Consider the following 27,734-nt stretch of genomic DNA (forward strand, 5'->3'; position numbering starts at 1 on the left):
AATAAAGTAAGCTGTCTTATTAAGTGTTTGACTTCACTGAAAGTTAAACATCTATGCTTCAGATACCTCAGTAAGAACTACTTGCCTAACGTTGCTCTCCTGGTCAGTAGAGTGAGTCACATTACCTATTTGACAGCTTTCTGTATCACCTAGAGCTGATTTCTTCCCATTGGGTGTAACAGGGACTTAACTCACATGTTTATTTAACAACTACATGGGACAAAAGATTTATTTCACTAAAAATATCTGTTGTGGAGATAAAGCCTGTAGGCCTATACCTTCAGCTGAATAAAGGAGTGGGATTCTACCAAAATTGATACTGCTACACCAGTTTGGGTATTAAGAATATACTCAGCTCATGCATGTGCAGTGCTGGACAAATTTAATTAAAATAAAAAAACTATTTCTCTTCATTAACTATAAATTTATATTTAGTTATAGTCAGGTATAGATGATAAGAAAAAAAGAGAAAACCACAGCCTTCTTGGTGTTTCTCAGGTAGTCTTCCATCTTGGACACTCTTGGACTTCCATATAAAATTTGAGGAACGCATTCCTGGCTTTATCTACATGGCTGTGGCCTAAGTGAGATCTGAAGGAAGACATGCTATGGACACACACTGTAATTGAAATGGGGACTCATGGCCATAAAGAGAGAAAACATCTTGTTATGTACTGTAGTACCAAATAAGCAATTATTCAGGAGTAACAGTAAGTGGAAAGAATCCTAAAATACACACAGCTCTGGTCAAGAATACTGGGCGTAGAACATAAGAGCACCGCATCAATAGCAGATTTTGGAGTCCTACCAAATATTGAGGCAGTCCTCACCATTCTCCATGGACCCAGGCATTGCCGCATGCGTGTGTGTACTTTAACATTTGCATTGTTCCCCTACAGCCATATTTAGGGAAGATCTGGAGTCACATTGGGCAACTGCCCCCGTTGCCTGTCCTATAAACACACGGGTTCACAGCAAGTGCTCAATTAAAGCCCCTTACAGATGTATCCAGTGCGTCAAAAATAGTTGACAAACATACACGAGACAGTCCCACAGATAGGAATTTTGTTTGAAACTAGTAAAAACATCAGTAAACTCTGATTTGTGTATATAATAATACTTAAGGCAGATCAGACACAGGCCCTTATTAGATGCAGGCCCCTTACAGCATCAAGCACAATGCTGCCGTGTGAAATAATACTACGTCTTCATAATTTAAGAGGAATCAAATTAAACCCTACACCTTCACACTTAAATGTCACCTTATTTTAATTTCTTTTTAATTTCTTACTTTCAATTTTAATTTTTCATTTTAATTTCTAACTTTTGTACTTCTAGCTGTACAACTCATTACTAAATATTTATTAATGAATCATTAAGAATTTGACAAGTTACGAAGCTTAACCAATAATTAAGGATCATAAATGAACAGTGATAATGAGTAAGCTAATTAAATATTCAGAAAACTCCAAGTTAAGATCGTTCCTAAGACACACAAATATGACAAATCACATCAAATCTCACTCGCAAAGTAAATTTTCATGCAATCAACACTCTAAAACCAACAATGTGACTGTAATTCAGATTGCATCTGTCAAATAGTAATATTTCACCAAAATAATACTTACATGTACTTTTTAAAAGGAAAGGGTTTAGCAGATAGAAAAAAAATACTTCCCTTGTTACGTAGGCCAAAAGAAGTACAGAGGATTTACTCACTACACGTTTCAGAGATAAATACCTTCAAAATCATAGTATCTGTTTTCAAAATAGCTTCAGTGTCAGTGCACATTCAAGTACTCACACAAATATTGTTTTAAACGCATTGCAAGGACCCACATGTTGTTCAGGTTAAAAACCTGAGAAATGACTTAAGAAATGTACAGAAGTACAGGAGACAAATACAGTTCTTCTCATATTCAGACTTTTGCACTTAGCAGCACCGTGATGTTTTCTATTGTTTCCTGACTTTTAATAAGGATGTCTATCACAGTTTTCCTCAAATGTAGTTGCTCTGAACACTGTGTGTAGTCTTGAAGCATGTGCTATGCCTAAAAGATATATACACATAGAAAATTTATTTCAGAGTAGGTACACAGACCAACTTACTGTATTATGCTGAGTGCAGACTTGCACCCGTCACAGCTCCACTATGCCCATCACATCACACGTTAATGTTGTACAGGAATGGACAACACGCAATCCAGCCCCACAGAAAGCAAACCTGAACTCTCACCAACTGCAGAATTAATTTGCATCTATACTGGGATACCCAGCTTAGCAATTATCCGTGGAACACAACTTTTAAACCATTTAGAAAGACACGATTGATATTTTTGTAAGCCAAACAGGTCACTTAATTGAGACACTTTCTTCAAAACCTCACTAACAAACCATTCCGAAAGGCTTCAGTAAATCGCATGGTAATCACAACAGCAGCTTAACCACTACTTATAACCAGAGTATCTCTCACAAGGCTCACTGATGTAGGAAAAATCTGACACATCCTGTTACAAAACCAATTTAATAATAAGGAAGCCAAGTTCCTTCCCATAATCAAAAAGGCCAGTTATTTCTAGTAGCCTAGTAATCAGAACCCCACGATGTGCAGTTAAAAGGAAAACACGTCTGTTAACATGCTTTTCAGTCACGTTGTTTCTTACTTCCCCTGAGCACAGAAGAATCAAGGAAATGTGTGATTTCTGACATGCTGCAGAAGTACATCTCACAGGCTGAACAATCTAATTCTTTAAGGATAGCGTGTTACTTACTCTAAGTGAAGGCGATCCATAACAAGCTATGCCTTACAGTTACTCTGAAATAACAGCGCTGACTGTCAGAGCAGGAGGAGTATAATCCAACCACATCCAGGCCTAATAGGCAGGATACCAGCATTTGTTCCTAGGAAATCAGAAATAAGGTACCTGTCTCATTGACAATCCAGGCACCCTTGGAGAAAACCAACAATGGATTTTCAGGTCCTTAATTTTATTGAAATCAAAAGACATCCACGCTTCAGTCGCCACAGATCTTTTTAATCCACGTATGGAAGAAAAAAAAAAAAAAAAAAGCAAGCAGATTTTTCCACAATTTACAGCAAACAAGTACTGTTACTACAAACTGGAGTTCCTATATCCAGCGTCATCAGTTCAAACCCAGCTCCGTCATCTCCGAACATCCCTCCCTTGGCAAAAGTCAATATTTCCCCACCTCTGATTTCCTCCAGCAGAAGAAAATTCGGCAGTTTCACACGCTGTCTCCTAAGACGCATTGGAAGAAATATCTGAGAGCAGTAACAAAACAGCCAGGCTCTCATTTCTTTTACAGCCCGTCAGGCACAGTCTGGGCGTCTTCTTGCCCTGCTGGTCTTCAGTGCTGGCACTGATAGCTGTGAGATGGAGCTGGGGCAGCACGGAGCAGCAAAACAAACAGCACTGCTTTAAGCACATACTCACCTTTGCATTAAGACGTCCCAACTTTCTCTCTACTCTTACTCCAGCGCCGAGTCAGATGGAAGCTTTAAGGACGTTCCGTTAAAAGTTGCATCTGCAGCACGTATGAGAGAAACGTTGAAATTCCCATCCTGAACACGTTCCGGCAGAGGTCAGATTTGGTTTTAAAGCACATTTGTGCCGACAAAAACTTTTCTGTTACCGCAAAAAGGAAGAAAAAAAAAAAAAAAAAAAAAAAAAAACCACAAATTCTCCCTCTAGATTTTGGCATTGCCTCTGTATTCTTCCAAGTTACTTGGCTCCCTTACAGTTTACTCAGACACGCACACACACACCAAAAAAGAAAAAAATCAAATATCGTATTTCACACATGTAATCAGACACTGTAGAGACTTCATTAAAGAAGTCTTATTTCTCTCACCACTGCCAACCGAGCATCATTTTATGTGCCACCACTTTCGGACAACCCAAGAGACTTAAAAAGCCAGCTAAGTTTGAAAACCAAAAAAAAAAAAAAAAAAGTTGTGAGTTTCTCTGTACCCCAGGACGGTTTTCTTTCCTGAAGCTCAAGCCGAGGAAGCAGACAAAAGAAGCTGATTTGACTGCGCCGTGCCAAGTCTTGCCTTTTTTTTCTTCCCTCGGCTCGCTCGCTCCCGCGCTCGCTCGCTCCCCGCATGGCAAGCTTCCCAAGCAGTCTTGGCGGAGCTCCAGCCTGTGCCAGGCTGTCGGAGTCCTTGTTTCCAAAAGATGCTCTTTGCAAATCAATTAATAGATTTAAAAACAGGAAGCTGCGGGTCAGGAACCAAATCTTGGCACCAACAGCCGTTGCCTCTGCCAAATCGGCTTATAGATCGCGTGGTTTCCTACCTTTTACGAGGGATGTAAGGTTTTTGCTCCCTGATCGTGGAGCTCTGGAAGCCATTCAGTGCTCACAGCGATAAGAAATCTGTTCTCTAAAAATGTCCGCATGCGACGCAGGAACAACCTGCAGTAAATCAAAATTCTTGGGAAGGCGGCTGTACGGTAATTCTATTAAGTACCAAATACTCCTTAAAATAGTATGTTTTCTTTCTCTCCTCCGGAGAATCATGGGAAGGTGCCAGGAGTAGGAGATGTATAGATTTGAATTAAGATCACATTCCAAAGTCATGCACGTGTTTAACTTTCTAAACTCCAGTCTGAAAACCAACTGTTCTTGTAAATTCCAATTTATTAACAATCAGCTGAAAACTGATACTAAAGCTCACCCTACCCAGAAAACATTGCAAGTGCTTCACAAATTGCCCACAGAATCACAGAATGGTTGGGTTGGAAGGGACCTCAAGGATCATGAAGCTCCAACTCCCTGCCACATGCAGGGACACCAACCTCCACATTTCATAGCAGCCCAGGCTGCCCAGGGCCCCATCCAACCTGGCCTTGAACACCTCCAGGGATGGACGGGGCATCACAGCCTCTCTGGGCAGCTGTTCCAGCACCTCACCACTCTCATAGGAAAGAGCTTTGACATCTGCAGATGCCAATGATGTCACCATTTAATTCAAAAAGCACAAGTTCTGGTAGCATTCAAAAGAGGAACCGTTCAGCCATAACAGCTAACTAACAATTTTCATTCCAAAGCTTCGGAACTGCATTCAGTATATCTGAAATGGCTAAAATGTATACGTAGAGAATTATGGGCATAAACTTTCTTTATCTATAAGCTATTTGCCAAAGCAAAATGCAAAATTTTAAATAAACACATTTACGTTAATAAGCACAACAAATTACGCAGAAAATGCGCTATTTTCCTAACCATGCATGTTTTGTAAGTTTATGGATACTAACTAGTGTTCTGTTTGTTAAGGGTTCAGGATAGAGTCCTTGCTGTTCTGAAGCTCTGTGTCATTCATGAGCCAGCAATCCCCAGGGTCTGACTCAGGGCAAAAGCTTACTTAGCTCAGAAGGGAGAAAAACATTCTGCCTCCAAACAACTTAAATCAAAACAAATAGCTACTTAAAGCCTGGAGAAAAAGAAAAAACACACTACCTTTCTAAGCAGAACATACAAGAGATTGTATGAAAGACCTGAACATGAGCCAACAGTGTGCTCTTGCAGTTCAGAAAGCAAATGGTGTCCTGGGCTCCATCAGCAGAGGGGTGGCCAGCAGGGACAGGGAGGTGATTGTCCCCCTCTACTCTGCCCTCATGAGGCCCCATCTGCAGTGCTGTGTTCAGGTCTGGAGCCCCCAGTACAAGAAAGACAGGGAGCTGCTGGAGAGGGTCCAGAGGAGCCACAGAGATGATCAGGGGACTGGAGCACAAATGTATTCCCCAGCAGCCAAATGCTTTACAGGAAAGGACAGCCTTACTAATATGATGAAGAGCCTCATTTTATCTCTCAGTACACACTGCTTCAAACACAATGGATCTCATTTACGGCAATGACTACCCTCTTTCTGTCTTACAGCATGTTTTCAAATGTGTAGTTTACTGTAACTCTCCTAATTCTCTCTTATCTCTTAAATACTCTGCAATTACATTTCTGCTCCACGCCACCAGCACTGCTTGCAACTTGAAAGGTGTTACTGAGCGTGGTGCATCTTCCTCCTCTCAGCTGTCAAAATCTTTTGACATAATCCTTCTTCCTTTCCATAAATAAGCTTCCAACCCAAATGAATCTAGTGCTCCAGCTAATCTAATAGATAAGAAGCTGCAAACATTCACCACAACTTGTATTTGGGAAACATTTTCAATTTCTCTGTAACTCGAATTTAAAGAAGTCATTCTCTTACTCCCACTTATCCTCATATTTCTTTGATGCCATTCTCTTACAAAGCACAAAATACAGAGAAAGCCAAATTCATAGTATCACTGAATCGCTTGGATTGGAAGGGACCTCAAAGATTATTCAGTTCCAATTCCACTGCTGTGATTTATTGGCCTGCCGTCCTTACCAAGCACTTGATCAAGCTGCCAGGGCTCCATCTAACCTTCCTGATCTTTCTTTAGAAATATCCAATGCTCCATCTCTAGAGCAAACCTGGCCATCATCATGTTGTCAGGCTGATGACAGCAGAACAGCACACAGCTTGGATTTTTCTTTGAGCATGGCGATGTAGGTGGTAGGTCCATGCCTTTATTCCTTCACAGTATCTTACCTATCCTATGAATATTTCATACCATGAACTGAGGGAAAAAAAATATATATTTATCTGGGTCTTGGCCATCATTCAATTCAAATTATTTACTCTGTTCTCACCTTCTCTCATAGCAATTAGTTCATTTAAAGTTCTACTTCCAGAAGCCTCCTGATGTTTCCTTGGTCTGCATTTTCTCAAAATACCTTCACCCAAGCACTCTTCCACTCAAGTGCACCCATGTGTCACAAAAACAAAACATCCAGCTACCTATACTAGTATATACATACAGGCATGGAAGAAGAAACTCATTTCTTAACCTGTTACACATGAAAGTGAATGAATTCATTACAAGTGAAGAAGAGAAACGCAAGCATACCAGACTAACTACCAAGTTTTATGAGAAGAATTAATGTGAAGGAATTATTTACAAAAGCCAAACACATTGGCCTACGTTTTCACATAAAACACAGTAAATGCATGCCCAAACACAGGTAATATAGACTACAAATGCTAACAAGTATGCATACACATTAAGATACATCTATCCATTGAAAACTCTGAAGTGCTATTTAACACTTCAATGTTGGGTATATTTATATTGCCCTTTTGGCCCTCCTTGGCAGGATATCTCTGTGCTATCGATCAGTGAAAGACAAGTAACACATTGCTCTGAACACCTGGTATGAAAACACTGCTCATAAGCAGCATGTGTGACATTACCCAAAGCACTTTGCTCTTAGGAATAAAAACATTCTTAAATTGGTCACGTCAGGGCTACCTCTGTTCGAACTTCTGCCATCATGTCCCTGTTATCATTAATAGGAATGTCTGTGACTGATAAGTAAAACCAATTCCTTTGAGAACAAGCCACAAGTTCTTTAGGTGTTTGATCTCAGAGCCAGATACTTTCTTGATTCATTATCAAATGGTGAAAGTGAATTCCATGACAGGAAAGAGTTTGTTTCTACCTGGGCCATTCTTATGGGGAGATAACAATGAACTGTCTAATGACTCTCTTTGCTCTTGGTTTTCATACACTGTTAATTAGCCCAACACTGGTGGAGCTCTAAGAATCCACAAGTAAGTGAATATAGCTATAACAGCAAGCAATATAAAAAAAAAAAAGGGGAGCAGCAACAGATGAATGGTTGAAAAATTAAATGAAAACAACTATAGAAAGTGATCAACAACATCCTAAATATTTCAGAGTGGGAATACACTTCAACAAACTCACCTGTTGGCATGACATCCCAATCAGCAAGTACAAAACACACAGGTCAGCTTTCATTAGCCATGCTCCTCTCCAGCCTTGTAGCCAGCTTTCTTCACAGAAAAATCAAACAGAATTTTGCTTTCCCATTTCCTTCGCCCAGTGCCACTCAGAACCTTTTAGATGTACGCATTGCATCTATAAAGTTCTACAGGGAACTTCAAACATCGCTCGTACCCTTTACTGCTTAGAATTCCTACCAGAAATGTGTTTCCTCAGGAGAAAAAAACAGATACTTACAAAAATCAAAATGTTAGGAACTCAGCTTCACAGGCATTTCTGACTGTCATTTAGAAAAGCGATTATAGCACACAACATGAAAAATATATGCATAGCACTGCAGGTAGAAGCAGTTATTGATAATGGCATCCACTTATAGGTAACTTGGATATACTGAAAATAGACCTGCGATGAAGTGGATAGAAAGTCTCAGGAGCTACAGTGATTATGGAAAAGGATGCTCTGAAACAAAATCAAATTAATAAGGAAATTTGCCTAAAATATGGTCAAGTTACCCTCTTATAATCAGTCTACACTTAAAGAATAACATCATATTCTTTGTTAAGCACTGAGGAAGCGCTTTGTTGTAAAACTCAAGTACAAAGGGCTTTGTACTCAACATTCTTCTCAACAATTACATTTTCCACAACCTACATGTTTTAAACAGCTCTACAGAGATTAGCATCATGACCTGCATCCAATAATCAGCCCTGAGAGAGTCATTTTTACTCATTTTCCACTTCTAAATTTGCACTGTACAACAGCAGTACATAGGAACATTTGCACACGTACATCCACACGTGTGAAATATGTATCTGATATCTCCCCCTCTCCCCATTCAAAAAGCTTGCTTATAATTATTGTAAACTAAATTAAGAACTGAGTAGGTTTTAATTGGTATGTAAAATGCTCTACACAAAGATGATTCCTTTGTGATGACTAAAGCAGAAATTTCATTGTTTCACTGCAAAAAGACTGCACAAAGTCTGCACTTCACAAGGAATGGGGACTCCTGTATCCTACTGTTGGGCATTTTATGACTACAGGTGATGCCTTCCAAATCTTTCCCAACAGCCCAGCCATACTGAAACACTACAAAAAAGGAAGGTATAGGAACCTACAGTCCAGATACTGCTGAATTTCTTGGTATAGAAATAGCCTGCAATGCATATGCTTTCTACTCAGAGTTTGAATCTGACTTATCTGAGTGGGATGGAATCCTACCTGCTGAGAGAGAACATCCTTCAAGTACTTTGAAAAGCAATTTAATGACAAAGAACAGCACAGGGGACCAAATTAAATCACATAGCAGGAAACGTAGGCAATCTGATAAGAAAACACATTTGCTTACCCACTCAGTAGTGAGAAACAAGGCATAAAGTATGACCCCAAATCCTTACGCTGCGCAACACTTTCAAACAGACACCACATGCAGTTGCTGACAATATCGAAAGGCACCCTTCAGGAGCAGAACGCTCCATTTCAAAGTGGACATGAACATGCAGATGAAGTCATTCTCAGATCCAGACCAGATCAACATCTCTATCTCAGAGGTTAACTGTACACCCACAAATAAAATTTGAACAACCTATTAGTCACTTACCAAGGACGCATACTGGCAGGAAGCATCTTGACATCAAGACAGGAGAGATCTCTACAATAGAGCTAACTCCAAGAGATCTCTCTACTCAAAGAGAAATCCTATCACACAGCCAACTGCTACACCAAAGCACCCCCAGGAGCCTTCAGGCCACTCACAACTTAAGGGATGAGGGCTGACTCAGTCACAGCTGTGCTGTGCATCAATTGCCCTTCAGCTGCTGACCCAGGTGTCTGCTATCAACTCTTTCAACCCCCAGTTTCAAACAAATTAGTGGTGGTTATAAGTCTTAGTCAGACCTTGATTATTATCAGGTCTTGGGTATAATGTCTAAGGCTAAGGAAGAAACTGGGGGAAGAGAGAAACACACAGCCACAGGGCCCCTTCTCAGTCTCTTCTCTAAGCTTCTGTAACCAAAGAACCTCAGCATTTCTCACATATCTTGACTCTCTATCCTCCCCTATCTCCACAGCCCTCATTTGGAGTTTCTCCTATAGTTTTATGTCCTTCTGCACCCAGTGCTTGATGTGAGGCCGCACAGTGGTGCATGCCAAAATACTGACCAACATTTTGGGGGCCTGCTCCTCCTTTGGGAGTGGATTGAATAACCTGAAGTAGCTACAGATGTGTACACGGGTTCTAAGCTGAATTTTTTAGGAGTCGAATGTTTGAGAAACCATAAAATACATTTCTGAGCCTGGAAGGAGGAAAAGATGAAGGAGGAATGTCAAACAGAAAGGGCTTTGAAGTATTAGGAACATAATCCAGATTTTGCTATGATGTTCAGTAAAAGTAGACAGGCCAGCAGCATTACCAAAACAACAACCCATGCTTCCATGCAAGCTGCAATACAGAAGCATTTCTCCTACCCAAAGACCAGAGCTGACTGCAGCATGCAGGAAATAACTGTCATCCTTGAATGGAAATGTTTTCTGATTACAACTGCAGGTTGTGGCATGCTTCTGCTGCTAATCTTCAGTTTGCCATGACCATTTCCAATGTCTAATCAGAATGACCATCCTTTGCGGGATACTTCTGCTTTCTCACTGGGTTTCCAGCAGGGGTTAACAGCCAGTGTCTAGGCACCAAATCTCCAGTTTAATATAATCCAGTTGGCCACAAGCCTCAATAGTAAGCAAGATTCTATCTTTGAAACTAAGACTCAATAATCTGCTCACCCAAGTGGATGAAATTCCACTAAGTACAATTCTGCCTATCTGCAGCAAGAAGGAGCTGTGAGCAATAAATAAGAAACTGCAATAAGCATAATTATATACTGCATGGGCTTTTATCTTATTTGAACTAAAGACTTATTTATGTGTATTATTCTAATTGAACCACAAATTTAAATGCAGGTTTCGTGTGTATCATAAAAATGTGCAAATATCAAAATGAGAGCAATATACAAATATATCCACACCACTGAAAGTCTACACATAATAAACAGCATTAGCGTGCAAGATGAAACAGAACCTATCACACAATTATAAGCCAAACATTCAGTGACTGTATCACCATATAATGATATTCTGGGGGAACTAAAGCTGCACTTCTGCTGTTACGTATGTGAGTAACTGAACTGTTGCTAAGTTTTCTGACTATGGAAATTCTTTTGTTACTGGAAATGTTGCATATGAACCTTAGCCAAGAAAACCAAAGCAAAGTAGGAATCAAATCTTGACTCTTTGAACTGGCACATTATGAAGTGAATAGAAAGACAAGACAGTTCTGACACAGGGCAAGAAAAAAATTAAGGCTTTATATCGAGTACCAACTACAGGTAGGTCATTGAATGACATTATGCCCTCAATTAAGCTTGTTTCTGGTGCTCTCTGAAAAAAAAAAAAGAAAGAAAGAAAAGAAAAATGATGCACACAAACAAAATCCTCATTACATTTCTTTGTGGTAACTGCACTTTCTTACCCTGGAGTAAATGTAACACAACCTACCTTTTAATGAAACCAGACAGATGACTTAGCATTCAGTGCACAGCAAAGGCATTCGTAGACAGTTACCTGGAGTAGTTTTTATGCTATAAATCCACACCAGGCTTACACTGAGCTAATCTGTTCATGTAACCATAACATAAATCATGAGCAGATCTGGTTTGAATGAGTGTCCACATGAGTTACCCTTTAAGAATGCCATATATAACGCAGCTCAACTGTGTTCAAAAGTACGATTATATCTTCTAAAAGCAACCTATTTTGTGGGCAGATATTAAAATAGCTTTACTCTTTGACAGAATACAGGATGAGGAGGCATTGTGACCAGTGTCTCTTTTCTCTCCTCAAAGAAGTAACAGAAAACCAAAGAAGTAACAGAAAGAGAGATGCTCAATGGCTAGAAAACACAACAACTAAAGAGATTAAAAAAAAGCAATTAGGAATTGTTTCAAACTTAAAACATTTTAAACAGTCAACACAGTCAATTGCTGGAAAAGTCTTTCAAATGGAAGGCTGGGACAGAAGTGCCTGTGTTTTGTGTGCTGTCCCTGGAGGTGCCCAAAACAAGGCCGGATGGAGCCCTGGCAACCTGATGTAGTGAGTGGTATCCCTGTCTATGGCACAGGGGCTGGAACTGGTTGGACTTTAAGGTCCCTTCCACCCCAAGTCATTCTTTGATTCTTTTATTTAAAAAGTAACAGAATTACATAACTGAAATACAAGTCAGTGGGCCCACAGAATGCCACACACCACTCGGTTGTCCAGGACTGCAGAGGCAGGGCTCACACCAGCACTGATGTAACTAACACACACACCTCCATCACTGGATGCTCCCCTTGCATCCCATGGATGAAAGAGGCATTTCAAGTCTAAATGCCTTTTGACATTCATCATGTGATGAATTAAGCACATAAACTGCACCAGAGTCAATGAACCCAACGGTCCCTCCCAGTGCTCCACCCCAGCTCTGTACTCAGTACAAAGTAAAGCCCAAACAAAGGCATTTCCACCTTTCACTCCTCTCTGATGTGGTAAGTGAAGCCCCAGTGGGCAGCCTAATCCCATGTACCTTCCTGTGATATGCACTGAGCAATGCACATCACATCTGTGCACATCCTGTGCAATCCAGGTCACAACCCAAATTACTAGCCATTATTTTAGCAATGCCTACTTGTAGGTGAACAGCAGCAACAACCCACCATTTAAAACCTACATGTGCTAACACTCCCATATCCACTTAGCATCTAAGCTCACGAGGTTTGAAATAGTGGCACAAAAGCATGTCAGAAAAGCGAGACAATTCTCACAACCCCCCTTTTTTCTGGGTTGAAATTACAACATAATGTCAGGTCAATGGCATTCATGCAGAAACCATACTGCAGATAGAACGACCACAATTAGCCAAAGGAGTTCAACGTATCCCAGATTTCACACAAAATGATATGAAATATTCTCTAGTGAAAAAAATTAACCCATGTAAATACAAGCCTTGAGCTTCCCACCGCTTTATTTAGCAATGCAGATTTGGCAAGTTTATACATCATGTCCCTTTTCAAAACCGCAGCAACAAGAAGCTACTGAACCCAGTGTACCTCTTCCTGCAAATAATTATCCTCTTTATTATGCAACTTTGAATGAATTTGCAGAGCAGCATCCATGCCTAATCCTTTGGATAAAGTACCCCTGGATTCATTTTCCATACCGGAGAGGGAAATTATGGTATCAGCAAGAGGAGTCTCCTTCAAGCCCTATTTCCATTCAAGAGGCTGCCAGTTGGGTGAAGTTTCTGCCATTTAGGTAATTCCGTTTCCCAGCAACCTGTGCTGTTGCCAGAGAAACCCCGGGGATCCTTCCCACGTGCCAGCCCTATCACAGTCCTGGGGGTGCAGCCTGGTGCATCGTGCCGCCGCGCATCCCGCTGTGAGAGGCATGCTAAGTAGTCAGCGAGGTGCTCCAGGGACTCAGCCAGGCATTTTTTCATTATTATTTCTTTTTTTTTTTTTGCCTTTTTGAGAGGGCTTAGTGATGAGTGACGTGGCCCTTTATGCCGCTGTGTAGTTAGAGGTGATAAGGGAGCACTGGGTTTTTTCATCGGAACCATTTTACCTTGGGAGCAGCGTTCGACAGCCGGATGTGCAGCTCTACAAACGCACTTCTTGTACGCTTTTAAGCTATCAAGCTCCGTGTGTGCATACTAACTTCTTTTTGTTGTTGTTTTCCAGCTGTCAAGAGCAAAAGGCACATTGGAAACAACAAAAAAAATCCCTTCAGACTGCCTTAACCTTTGCTTCTCCTTGCAACACCTTCCAAAATGCAAATGTAATCGGTGGCTAAAAAGTAATTCCTGCTTTTCAGATGACAGTACAATATTTATAGTTGTACACTTGGCCTGCAAACAAGCTGTTTAGTGTTTAGATATAAATGCTCAACAAAAAGAAAAAAACAAACAAACAAAGAGAGAGCAAGAGTAAAAGCCATAGCATGTTATTACTGACAGGATTTCCAAGCAAATTCATCTCACACCAACCTGTTAAGATGTGGAAATCCAAATTTCTGTCTTTCAAAGTCACAGCGGTTTGGGTTGGAAGGCACCTTTAAGATCACCCAGTTCCAACACCTGCTATAGGCAGGGACACCTCCCTCCAGACCACATTGCTCACAACCCATCCAGCCTGGCCTTGAAATAGTAAGTAGACACTGAGATAGTAAACAGACACTGGAAATGAGGTACTTTCCTAAAGAAACATACTCTGTTTTACGTCTTTTCTGATTTAAATCTCCCCATACCCCGTGAAATTGTAATGAAATTTAATAATTTATGGAAATGGATGGCTTGAGCGTATTTGAGGCAAAGACCGTTTCTTAGAATGAAGGAATAAGTAATTAACCCTTCTGAATTAGAAAGGTAAATTGAAATTTGAGGAATGCTAGAGCACTGATATGATATTACTATTCAACATGCTCCTGTACTGCACTTAATTGAAGTCATACCTCATTTTTTCAACCCACATTCCATACAAACTTAAATAAAATGGCCAACTCATTGATTCTTTATCTATCTATCTGATGGAGTGCTTTACTCTATCAGGTAAAGTGCTCAAAACTTAACAAAGCTACTCCCAAACCTCCAGAGAAACTGCATTTCCCTTGTAAACTCTGTTCTGAGGCACAGTCCCACTCAACAATCTCTATTTTAGACCTTCTGTACAGTGATATTAAATTCACGCCCACAAGTTTTCAGATTTGCCCATGCTTAATGAACTTTTTTACTTCATGAAATGAAATAATATCTAATGTTTTTTGCTTTCTTCCTTATCTTTATTGAAAAGCAGCCTGGAAAACACTACGCTTACATTTTAGTTCACAATTCCATTGCAGAACCTTGTGTGTCAGACACAACTCAGTAAGCTGTCAGAACATCAGGGGAAATCTATTTAAAACTTCTCAAGGTAACACCGTATATGTATTTAGGCACAGAATAAACATAAGGTGATAGATTTTTCCCTAACGCTGGGCAGCACAAACAGGGCACAACAACAAGGAGACTGCCATGATGTCTCCATTGACCAATAGCGAGGAACAGTGCCCTGGTTTCAGCAGAGATGGTGAGGCACTGGAACAGGTTGCCCAAGGAGGCTGTGATGCCCCATCCCTGCAGGCATTCAAGGCCAGGCTGGATGTGGCTCTGGGCAGCCTGGGCTGCTGGTTGGTGACCTGCACACAGCAGGGGGTTGGAACTGGATGAGCATTGTGGGCCTTTGCAACCCAGGCCATTCTGTGATTCTATGATCCTGTGATTCTCTGATTCTGTGATAGATGTACGCTGCCATAAAGCACCAAATGCAGCATTAGAAATCAACTAAAGAGGTCCTAATGGGACGTATCATCTTGTTTAAATAACTCTTGTGAAATAAACTCCCTGTAAAAATGAAAAATATGTTATTCTTCATGCACATAGGTTCCATTGAGGTGGAATCCAATCTGCCTGAATCCTATGAAAAATATGTGCTACTTCCAGAGCCAGGGGACAGATGGGAAGAGCAAAGCAGTTCCCATCAAATGCGTGACCACACTGTGCATAAATTAATGCAAAGAGACTCTTCCTTCTCTGAAGGAAGAGAAAGGGATCCCTGTTGTGAAACTTCAGTACATCCTCCAGGACGTTTAGGAAAAAATGACCTATCTCTGTTCAGCCTGGGGAAAATTCAAACATCAAAGTTTTCCTCCTCTGTTTATATGGAACTCTGTGCATTTCAGCTTGTGCCTGTTGTCTCTTGTCCCTCCACGGGGAACTAGCAAATGTCTTGCTGTTCCTTCTCTACTCCCTCCCATCAGTTCTGTACAGACACTGAGACCCTCCTGAACACCATGTTCTAACCCAACTCAACCTAGGCACAACCACCCTTACTCTCAGAGATCACACATCTAACAACAGCAAAGCAAATAAAACTGCAGTCTTACTGATCAATCTGAATACAGAGCTAATACAAAACAAAGAGGATGAGAGTAGAATCCAACCCTATGAAGACAGGATGAGGGAGCTGGGGTTGTTCTGCTTGGAGAAAAGAAGGCTGCAGGGAGACCTCATTGCAGCCTTCCAGTACCTAAAAGGCAGCCTACAAACAGGAGGGGAATGGACTCTTTGAAAGGGAAGATAATGATAGGACAAGTAGAAATGGGTTTAAGTTGAAGGAGGGAAGATTGAGGTTGGATGTCAGGGGAAGTTCTTTGCTATGAGAGTGGTGAGGTGCTGGAACAGCTGCCCAGAGAGGCTGTGATGCCCCGTCCATCCCTGGAGGTGTTCAAGGCCAGGTTGGATGGGGCCCTGGGCAGCCTGGGCTGCTATGAAATGGGGAGGTTGGTGGCCCTGCATGTGGCAGGGGGTTGGAGATCCACGATCCTTGAGGTCCCTTCCAACCATGGCCATTCTGTGATTCCATGATATACAAACAGGAAAATACTGAGTAGGAACAGGACTGCAGGTGACACTAAAACTATCACTAATAAATTCCTATGTCACTACTGATAGCGACACGTCAAGGAAGATGATAACTAAGTGATGACAGTTTAAGAAAAAGAAACAAGAACAAATGAAGGACTGAAAAACATGCTTTCTGTTGACAGTTCACTTCATTTGCTTTATGTCTGATTAAGTCTTTGCTTCTTTAAAAAGAGGTTAATGTGCAATTACCATCTAAATATATTTCAGGGAAAGCTGAAAACACATACTGTCACACTTTTCACCTTGATGAAAAGAAAAGCCTGTAACAAGCAGCAATGGCTGGAAGTTCAAACACAGTTAGGAGATTCAAAATAGGCTGTATTTTAATGGAGGAAGTTATGAAACATTGGAAAAAATTGTGAAATTTTGCAGAGGGCTCTCTGTCAAAGGGCATTTTTAATCAGTGTTTTCTCCAAAGAGAACAAGCTGATTCAAGCAAGAATTAATTCATGGAAATGTTGTGCTCTTTTTTTATACGGAAGGTCAGACAGAAATTCGCAATGACCTCCTCCAAGTTTGCAATGATTACTCTATTAATCTAGAAATACATATATATATACACACAAATACAAGGGTTTTAATAGCTCTAAATAATTGTGAGACTGTCTACTCATGAGTTTTACCTTTACTGCTTCAGAAAAGTTAGCTCAGTACAGATGTACACACTGTGAGCTAAGCTATTTCCTGGCACTGCTCACTGCAATCAGTGGGACAAACTTCTAATTAACAATATTCTGCTGAGGAAAAACAACTAGAAGTATGTATGTGTATATATATATATATATATATATAAAAATATATAATTACATAATGCCTCACACAGCTGGTTCCCTCTACATCACTGGGGCTCCTTGAATAGTGCTCCTACCACTATCATAAATAAACAGCCAATTAAATAGTGTAAGCAATATATATTCACATACTCACAAAAACAGCAAGATTTCAGCAATACTGCATCTAAAATTAATTCTGACAACTAGAGTTCTACTGAAAAGGTAAAAAGGAACATATAGCATGTGATTTTACTACAGAACATGATATTGCATTACGTGATTATGTAGAGATCATATGAAAGAATTTTCAAATATGAATGCAGCAGCTCTCCTGCAATGAAATTAACACATCACTCCCAGATTCTGGAAGTTGTTGAAAATCAGACAGATCTAACTAAATTACAGAAAGAGTAAGTGAAGCTTACTACAGTCTGCAATGTACTGAACTCACAGCAGGGTATTTCACCCAACTTTCCCCGACTTCTGCAGACCGAGCCATTTGAATCACAACCAACCACACACAGTCACATATTCCTATGGTCAGCATGTTACAAAGAAAAAGAAATGCAATGTAGCTAGATTAAATGTGACTTCCAAGATGTGCAGCTGGGTGCAATACAATTAACACAATGCAGGAGGCTGCCCATGGAAGAATCACAGAATCATAGAATGGTTTGGGTTGGAAAGGACCTTTAAGATCATCAAGGACACCTCCTGCTAAACCAGCATCCCTCTAGACCAGAAAGAAAAATCTCATCTGGTGAAAACTCAACCCAGGACAAATCATGCTTGACCAGACAGGTTGCCTTTTACAATTAAAGGACTGGCTATGCAGATTAGGGTAAAGCAGCAGGTGACATGTTGACTTTAGCTTCTGACACCATCTTTTACAGCATAAACATTTGGAAGCTGTGAAAGCACAGGCTGAAAGAACAGTCCACTTGACACTAAATGCATCAAAAACTGGCAGGATCACCAAAATCAAAAGGCAGTGATCAATAGCTTGATGTCTTGTCTGCAGCAGGTTACTCCAGGGGCTCGTGCTGGGGCCAATATCATTCAATATCTTAAACAAGAACATGAGTGATGTGACAGAAAACATGCTCAGCAAGTCTGAGAATGATGCTCAATTGAAGATGAGAGTGGGCATGTCAAACAGCAGATCTTCAGTACAAGGAGACCTTGAACGATTTCAGGCCTGTGTCAACAGAAACTTCATGAAGGTTAACAAGGAGAAACACTGCTGCAAGACAAACTCTGCCCTGCTGGAAAGGATCTGGGATTGTACTGAGTGTCAGGTTAAAAAGAAAACAGTAATGTACACTCATTGCAAATACAGCAAACTGTGCAGCGGGCTGAGTTATAAGGTGCAGTGGTCTGCAATGACAATGGCCAAGATGGTCAGCAGCCTACAGCACACATTTCTGCAGGCAGAGGAAGAATTAAGGGTCAATCTTACAGTAGCTGAATAGGGTGTAAGAATGATAGCGAAACAAACCCCTCTCAGTACTGGAAAAGGAAGCAGCCACTAACGGTGCCTTAAGAGGCTCACACTGGGTATTTCTAACCTAAACGTCCCGTTTCAGAATAAAACCATTCCCCCTTGTCCTATCACTATTCACCCTCATGAACAGCTGTTCCCCCTCCTGTTTATACACTCTCTTCAAATACTGGATTGTCCCTTAGTGCCACATCCCCACAGCTCTGCAGCACCTCCAGGGACTGTGATCCCACAAGGACGGAATGTCCCAGTGCATCAGCACTCCTGAGGAGAAATGTCTCCTCAGACATCCAACCTGAACCTGAACAACATGAGGACACTGTCTCTCATCCTAAACACACGCTGAGGCGTTTTGGTTCTGCTCTAATTGCTATTAAAATCGATGGCGGTCATTTTGCAATGCTTTCCATGCTAGGCTGCCTGACAGAAGGTAGGATTAGTTGCTAAATTCAAGGTTTCTACCTTATGTACTTAAAAGCTCACGTTTACTCAAATTCAAGGGAGAAATAGTCACTGAAGGAACTGCTTTTTCTAAGAACTTCCCATACATTTGGGTTAGATCCTTCACGCTACGCTTAAGTGATATTATTACGCCTTTTACAGAGCCCTCAGGATTCAAACACCGAGGAGGCTGCCGCCATCTTCCCCCTCCCGCCCACCGCGCTGCGCCCCACCCCGCCTGCGCCGCCACCCTCGTGCGCATGCGCGGCGGCGGAGGCGGGCAGAGCGGGGCCGCCGTGGGGCCCGGGGTTCGTTCTCCTCAGGGACGGGTGAGGGTGAGGGGGAGGGGGGCGGCCGGTCCGGTCCCTACCTGCCACCGCGATGCGCTGGCTCCTGCCGGGGAGCGCCTCTTCCTTCCGCGGCAGCCTGGAGGCCGATTCGCCCATCCTGAAGGTGGAGCCACAGAGCCGGAGGAGGCGCCGTGGCGCTGTTAGCATCGCCCTCTGAGGGCGGGGAAGGGAGGCGAAGGGTGAGCGGCGCGCGGCGGCCGTTGGGACCGGCGGGCGGGAGGGCGGGAGGGCGTGAGGCGGCGAGGTGCGAGGCCCGCCCCCTGGCGAGCGGCCCTGCGTGCCCTGCGCTGCGCCGTGACGGCCCTTCGCTGGGGGTGCGTCTGCGGTGCTTCGCCGCGCTTCCACCCGAAACCGGGCCTCCCCGCGGCTCAGCCTGCCGAGTTTTGTCTCTCGGAGCTCTCAGCGCCCGTGTTCTTGCACCTTCATACGCAGTTGTTTTCTTTTCGTCGTAGAACCGTAGGATAGTTTGAGTTGGAAGGGACCCTTCAAGGCCATCTATCCCGTTCCCTGCACTGAACAGGGACATCCACAGTTCCATCAGTGCTCACAGCCCATCCAGCCTGACCTTGGCTGTCTGCAGGGATGGGGCACCGCTCTGTGCAACCTGTGCCACTGGCAACCTGTGCCACTGTCTCACCACCCTTTATAGTAAAAAGTTCTTTTCCTTAAATCCAGTTTAAATCTCCCTTTTTTCAGTTTGGAACCATTTCCCCTTGTCCTATCACACCAGACTCTACTTCTAGACTGTCTCTCACTTTATAGAATCATAGAATGGCCTGGGTTGAAAAGAATCACAGTGATCACCTAGTTTCAATCCCCCTGCTATGTGCAGGGTTGTCCAACCACCAGACCAGGCTGAGTCCCCCTTGGCTTAGTGGCCACACTACTTCCAATGCAGCCCAGGATACAATTGGCTTTCTGGGCTTCATATTCAGTTTGCCATCCACCAGTACAGCTCAGAGGGATTTTTACCTGCGTGACCCTCTCAGGGTATGTACACGACACATCGGTTCTCTGGCTTTCTGTCTGAGCCCCAAGTTGGGTATGAGAAGGTTGAGAAGGGCATAGACATTTATAAAAATGCGCTACATGTTCTTTGTATGGTAATATGTTTTATAATGCTTTTTTTTTTCCCCCCTAGACTCCACTAATCTTTGCAGCAGTCCACTATGTCATGTTTAGCCAACACAACAGGACGAGGGAAAATGGCTTTAAACTGGAATAGGGTAGATTTAGAGAAGATATTAGGAAGAAATTATTTTCTTCACCCTCTGTGAGGGTGGTGAGACACTGGGACAGGTTGCCCAGTGAGGCTATGGATGCCCCTTCCATGGAAGGACTCAAGGCCAGGCTGGATGGGGCTGTGGGCAAGCTGAGCTGGAGAGAGGTGTCCCTGCCTATAGCAGTGGGTTGGAATTGGATGATCTTAGAGGTACCTTCCAACCCAAACCCTTCTGCGATTCTATGATGATTGGACAATTTATTTTTATGGTCTTTTCCAATCTGTATGATTCTATGCCAATCTTGCATGATTTCATGTTAGGTTTTTTATGTGTATATAGAATATGTGCTAAGTAACAAATCTTCCAATACCAGTGTCTATGTGTATGTTTGCAATAAAAACACAGGAACAAGAAGTGAATGGATTATAAAATCTTCCATCTTTTAGGAAATAATACACATAACACATATTTTGTATGCAGCAACAAGCAGTGCATTTCCTAAGGTGCAAGATGCAGAAGCTGGAACACTGATGTTTTGTTTTTCAGAGAATTGTTTGTAAAGTCATGGTCAGGAGAAGGGAAGTTTGTACAAAAATTGCTGACTGCATGGAAAGTTTGTGAACTAGACAGATGCCTTGCACTATGAATTTCAGAATAAGGGAAAAGATAATGCACAAATGTGAAGCAAAGACATTATAGGAAGGAAATGAGAGTGATTCAATGCAAAATTCATATGGAGGGTTGTAAAGAAGTTGGATTGTTGCCTGAATAGAAAAGAATATGATAAAATGACAGTCTAGTCTAAGGGGGGGCGGATAATTCCCTCAAAAATGTACTGTGTCAAAAGAATGAAGTGCCATTCACCTCCCAGTCAAACAAGAATGTGATGCTCTTAAGACACAGAATTTATTCAGCTTTATGAGATGTTGGATGTGGATTTTTACAGCCATGCTGAGAATTCTTTGATGCTCCCGAAAGAATCTGGGGAAGCAGGAAATCCATGTTGCAGGAGCCAGGCTTCCTATAAAATTCATATCTCAGATGGGGACCTGAGAAATGAGCTCCCATCTCTATCTTCAGATTCACAGAATAACAGAATTGTAGGGGTTGGAAGGGAGTTCTGGAAATCATCTAGTCCAACTTAAGGCAGGTTTTCTATAGTTCCTGTACATGAAACAATATCCTCTTTGAGCTCAAGTAGTCCCTTGTTTGCAGTCCATTTGGAGTTTTCTCTATATTTCTATGCAGTTAGAATCATTGAGAAGTAGGACCTCAGGTGATATCCTAAAAATCTGCAGTGGCTTAAAGAAAATCCATTAAAGAAGTAAACGTGGAGATGCATATGATGGATAACTGTGATATTTCGATGGTATACATTTCAAAAAATTGGAAATGTTTGGTGAAAAACTGAATTCCATTTAAAACATATTCTCTTATTTATAGCATCACCTACACTGATGATTCCCAACACTTAGAAGCCACTAAAAATGATGACATCCACTGGACTGGTAGCAAATAATTCTACTCCATTTTTTTCCATTTCTGCATGTATTTCTATACTCACTTCACTCTCTGCCAAGGACGTGCATCTAAAAAAAATTCAATGGTTAATGTTTCGATGGACAGCAGTGCAGTTTTTACTGTAAGAGTTAATGTGTCTGTCGATGAAACTGTGAATGCCCAACCTGAATCTTTTACTGTGAGCACTCCTGCTGCCTCGTTGTGAGTGGTTCCATTTTCATTGCCATCTTCCTTGCATGAATCGAGGTCAATCAGAGGTGAAGGACAGAAAAACAGACTTCTGTTTGGGCAATTCAGTCTGCAGATGAAGTGGCTGAGACCTTTCAGGGCCCTTACGCTCTCTGAAAAGCCAGCATCCCCTCTGCTCAGTGTTCCCAGTGGCCTTCCATGCTGTATTTGCTGCCTGCATGTATTTAAATTATGTCTGTTAAATCAGAGGTGTTCTTTGTTACAAGAAAAACTGCTTTGTCACCCATTGCATTCAGCTGCTTCATTTGTGAAGCTGACAGCAGCAGAGCAGGGCGCTAAAGGATTGACACTGAGACTCCAAAACAGTGGTTAGAGCAGTGACAGATAGCAGGGCTGCTGAAGCATTTCGATTACAGCTATTAAGGGCAGGAAACAGTCTTTCATTCTGTGTTTGTATGGCACTTCACACACTGTGTTCCTGCTTCGGAGCTGGATCCTAAGTATTAAATAGTAATAAGCCATGATGCCACTTAACAAATAGAAACTGCTGGTTTACAGAAGTTCTTAGTGCTTCTTCCCTCCATGGAAACAGAATACTTTTTTAATTTGTTAAATCTCCTTTATATTGCAGGAAAGTGTGAACTATCCCCTTTTCTCATTCTAGAGGCTGAGATGGAAGAGTCTAAAAATGACACCGTAGATTTTTAAAGTTTTCATACCAAGAATTTGCCTGTCTGAGCAAGCAGCAGAACCCAATTATCTTTGTATTGATAATATACTGCGCTTCATGTTGAAATGTGGACTTCGTATCTGGCAACACATGAATTAAGAAGTATATCAGAAAAAAAATCCCACTGAAGTGCCTGCTTGTTGCTTGGGTTCCCATTTAATAATCAAGGTATTCTTAGTGCAACCATTTTACAGTGTGTGCTGGAGACCTTCAGGAAATCAGTGTGAAGAAGAAAGGTGCAAAGGAGAAAACAGGAGGAAAGGGAATATGAACTTACTGTGTCCTTCTAGGCAGAGCTATACACAGATTCCCAGTCATTCCATTTTTTAGGAATGGGTCAAAATACAATTGTCATTTACTGTATTTAATCCTTGCTGTTAGAGCAGGATTTGCTCACCTTTTTGGATAATTGTTGTTCCATTGTAGCAAAATTTGCTGTGTTTTGCAACCAGTGAAGCCCCTGTGACTATCTTCCCCTACCCCTCCACCCCCTACTGAGTATCTCATGGTAATAACTCTGTACAGCCAGGTTTCTGTTGCACTGTGTATCTCTGGAAGAGCATTGTTTCGGTTTTTGTTTTTTGATTTTATAACGTGTAGCAATAGAGGATCCCCGGGCTTTGGTGGTTTATTCAGTGCTTACTTGCTGTTAGAAACACACACTTTATTTTTAGTTCGGCTTCCTTGGAATCATAGCTTATCTTTCCTTGCATGAAGAGATCTCTTGTTTTCTAATTCTGCAAGTATTGTCATTGCCCTTCTTTGAACCCTCTCCAGGTTTTTAGTTGACATTTTTCCTTATTTAATAATTTATTTCATTACCCAATCTGATGGAGATATGAATAATTAGTGCAGTGTTCTGGTACTGGTCACAACAAAGCAAGTACAGATCTTATATGGTTTCCTGATTCCTGCAAGGTTTTGTGTTCATACATCCAAGGGCAGTCAGTGATAACCTTGCAGTCCTGCAAGGCTACTGGCCAAGGTCTCTTCAGGAATTTATTACCAATGTATAGAAATACATGGATTATGGCAAATATGTAGGAAACTATGTTCTATGTCTTTCCTTGGCCTCCTTTAAATTAATAGGATGGTCTTGTACCAATTTCTTTGTTACCACCACTTGTGCAGTTTTTGGGTCAGCTGCTAGCAGTTGGAAATTACTGTCTATATTCCTCTCTATAGTTGTTAGAAATGTCAAATAATGGAGCTCAGAACTGAAGCCTATGTGACACTGCTGTAAACATGCCAACCCTGTGAAGGTTGCCTCACTGCAGTCACATTTTGTGGCTAGTTAGGTAACGAGATCTCTGAAAATGAACATATTTTCATCAGGACAAACCTGCTGCTTCCCCACTTTTAGCAAAGAGACATGAACTGCTTCTCAGGAGATTTTTCAGTCAAGGGAGCTAGAGATTTTAAGTACCACAATTCTTTTTGGAAGCAACAGACGTGAATTCCTGTATCAACAGCTGTATCTGTTACCCAGATGGACAGTGAAGATGATAAAACAGTAAAGCAATCTGCATGGAACACTTTCTAGAGAGAGGAGGGAAGATTAATCAGTCATTCACGTGCCTTCCATTTGTGATCTAGATGAGAGTTTGGATACAGATTAAGCTACATAATTTACACTAAAAATGGAACTGACGTGGAAGAGCTATCAGCATTGTACCTCAGAGTATTGTGGTGATTTGGGATTTACAGAAGAGCATAAAAAACAAGGGACAATTCAATAGAGTACTGTGCATGCCAGGGAGAAGGCAAAAATGCAGGATACCAGCAGTGTGCTTACACAGGTTGTTCTTTGTTTTTTCCATTTCACCATGGCATTTACGTAAAAAAGCTAATGAAGCAAGTATGCTATCTGCAAGTTTTCCTTCCTATCAGAGCGCATAAGCATTGGTTCCCTCTCAGTGAAGGTTCAGGATGCATCTTTACAGCTGATCCCAATATGTTCAAACAAGCCAGGGTGATGCAGACGAGCATTTTGGGGTCTGTCCATCAATGTTTCTACGTGAATCAGCCTTAGAGCTCTCCCAATAACCAGGAGTTAGCAGCTGGCCAGTTTACAGATGTCTTCTTGGGTGGTGTGGCTTCTCTCAGCTCTGTAAATGTGTTGGGCTTAAAAGCAGTTACCAGCAGCTGAGGCTCAGCCCTGGGGTTTTTTTATCATAATTTCCAGCTGTGGTACAAAGTACTCTGTAGGTCAATTCCAGTTTCTAGTCTGAGAGGACAAATTACTCAGTACGTTCAATGGCCTGTGCTGCACCATCAGTTTAGATTTCAATATGGGTTTCACCAGAAACCATCATGATAATGGCCCTTCCCTTGGTGAAATTATATTGTTGATGCATTTTTCAATGAATATCCTCTGCATCTTTCACCTTGGAGTTTCTGTGTTTCTGTCCCCTTCAATGCATTATGCAGAATGCTCTTCATGGATAGAAACAAAGTGGGGCAGATGAGAACAGGAAAAAGAAAGCTTTGGGTGTATCTGATATCACCCAACCTTAGATCTGGCATCTCATCCAAACTGAGCTTCTAAGCATCATCCATACCAAAGGAAGATCAATCTCCAGAACATAATTCATCCCTTCTTAAAATAGCATAGGAAAGCAGATAGGCTGGACTCAAGTTTATTTCTTCTAGTTCACAGCAGAAGGTGCTCTTCTGAATAGCTTGAAACAGATATCTTCTGATAACCAGAATTAGATATGGTTTTTTTCCCTCTATTTACCTAGAAAAAATTGCAGAATTTTGCAGTAAAATGTTTTCTTATTTTATGCATTGACTTCCCATTAAAAAAAACAAAACTGTTTTAGCACAATGTGCTTCATATCCCCCATTGCAATGACTGTCTCTGCAAATTTTCCTTGTTGATCTCATAGCTCTCCAGAACTTCCTTCCCTCCTAAGGTATTTTCTTCCTGAACCACAAATCTGATCTATTTGTCTCTTTTAAGTTCTTCCAAGACATAGAAAAGTCTTAAGTCCGCTCACATAAATCCGTGCAAGTGCCTAAAGTGTATTGAGGTCTTCTGTTTGTTGAAAGTAGCCAGAGTGAAGAAGCCACGGAGTGCTAACTTGCAGCCTGTCCCTCTACTTCAGAGTAACCTTGCACGAGGGCAGCTGCTGTGTTACAGCTGCCGTGTGATCTGCCTTGCAAATGTGGACAAATGGTGTATAACTGGATTTCCTTCATAATCTGCCATAACAAGGAAGACACACTTAAATTCCGCAGATAGCATCACATATCTCTGAAATCTGTAAAAACATCACTTCTCTAACCAATAAAGCAAGGGCGTTTTTTCCTATCAGGATGCCTTGTAATAGATTAGATAGCAGAAGATGTACTACTGGCGTGTGTTTTTGGCAGCCTGCTTTGCTTATATGCATGGAAAAACACTTAATCTAAATATCGTGGCTCTCTTCGTGGTTGTTTTCATCTGAAGTTAAAGCTATGCAATTAAAAATAATAATAATAATAGTAAAGCTAATGGAATCAATTAAGTTTTTTAGGTGGAAAATTCTGCCAGTGGAAGGTTGGAGCTGATGCATCGATACCACATTCAGAAGATGCCATCCCTCGGAAATGCTCAGAGACCTCTGCAACGTCAACACGGGCTGATGATGTTCTCTCAATGCTTTGCACAGTGTCTCGTCGATTCCTTGGCTTTGTCAGCTGGTGCTGGATTGTATGCAGTGGCACTGATGACTTTATAAAAACAAATGACAGAATTGTTTACACGGCCTTGCTAAAGGAAATAATCACATTTAGTAGTGCTGGTTTCCCATACAGGGCTTTAAAAAGGGGCTCTCGTGCTATATGCTGTGATAAGCTTTTTATAAATGCGTTCATGTGGTGCTCAGTACAGCCTGCTGTGCCGATGCTATAAAACCAAAGGGGAGCTTCATAAGCTTTAAGTGCAATCATATATTACTGTGCAGCAGCATTCCCTCTTATTAATAAAGTTTGTAAGAAATACCCAGGCAAAGATTAAAAATACATGTATGACACTATCCACGGTAATAAAAGCTGATGTTGTCTGGACTGCTTGTTTATTTGCTAATGCTGTATGAGATGTTTTAAGGAGCACGGTGAATATGATTGAACAGATGAGCTCTTCCCTCGGGCCCTGCCTCGCCTGCCCAGCACCTTCCCAGGGATGCTGATGCTTCCGAGGGCTGGCGGCTGCTTCCTGAGCCCTCTGCTGGGCTCCTGCCTCCACTGCAGCAGGTCAGGAACGTGAGCTGCTTTCTCATCGACTTGCGTAGGCAAAGCACGTGAAAGTAACATAAAACCGGTGCTTCATTAAAGGTGATGAGAAGTTTTCATTGTTTTGGCCACAGATATCTTACTTTGCTTTGCCATCCAGGAATAATAGCGATTATTGAACTGTAGCACAGAAGGCTCTTCTGGGAATAGATGCACAGCAGAGCCTGTCATTGCTTGGCAAATTGCGCTCAGGTGCTCAGAAGGAGACAGGTCCTATGTTTTTAGATTGGAGAAATCATAGTAAAATGGGTTAAGACACACCTCAAATGGAACCGAAATATCAAGACATTTTCTGAGAGCAGCTGGTCGCTTGAAAGAGAAATTAAGTACTAGGTA

General features: G+C 41.6%; 1 protein-coding gene and 1 long non-coding RNA gene across 3 annotated transcripts in view; one reads left to right on the forward strand and one right to left on the reverse strand.

Moving 5' to 3' along the window:
* Nucleotides 1-19,604, reverse strand: part of MSRA (methionine sulfoxide reductase A) — a 266,247-nt gene extending 246,643 nt beyond the window's left edge. For both annotated transcript variants that reach the window (XM_052693598.1, XM_052693591.1), the window contains exon 1: nt 19,478-19,604. In XM_052693598.1, coding sequence (XP_052549558.1) covers nt 19,478-19,604 — 127 coding nt within the window. The remainder of the gene's footprint in view (nt 1-19,477) is intronic.
* Nucleotides 19,517-27,173, forward strand: LOC128085968 (uncharacterized). The gene is made up of 2 exons (XR_008209184.1): nt 19,517-19,636; nt 22,124-27,173. It is a non-coding gene; the product is annotated as an uncharacterized LOC128085968 (long non-coding RNA).
* The last annotated feature ends 561 nt before the right edge of the window (nt 27,174-27,734 follow it).

The sequence above is a fragment of the Tympanuchus pallidicinctus genome, unplaced genomic scaffold (genome assembly GCF_026119805.1).
Source record: "Tympanuchus pallidicinctus isolate F22 unplaced genomic scaffold, pur_lepc_1.0 scaffold1, whole genome shotgun sequence".
NCBI classification, from domain to species: domain Eukaryota; kingdom Metazoa; phylum Chordata; class Aves; order Galliformes; family Phasianidae; genus Tympanuchus; species Tympanuchus pallidicinctus.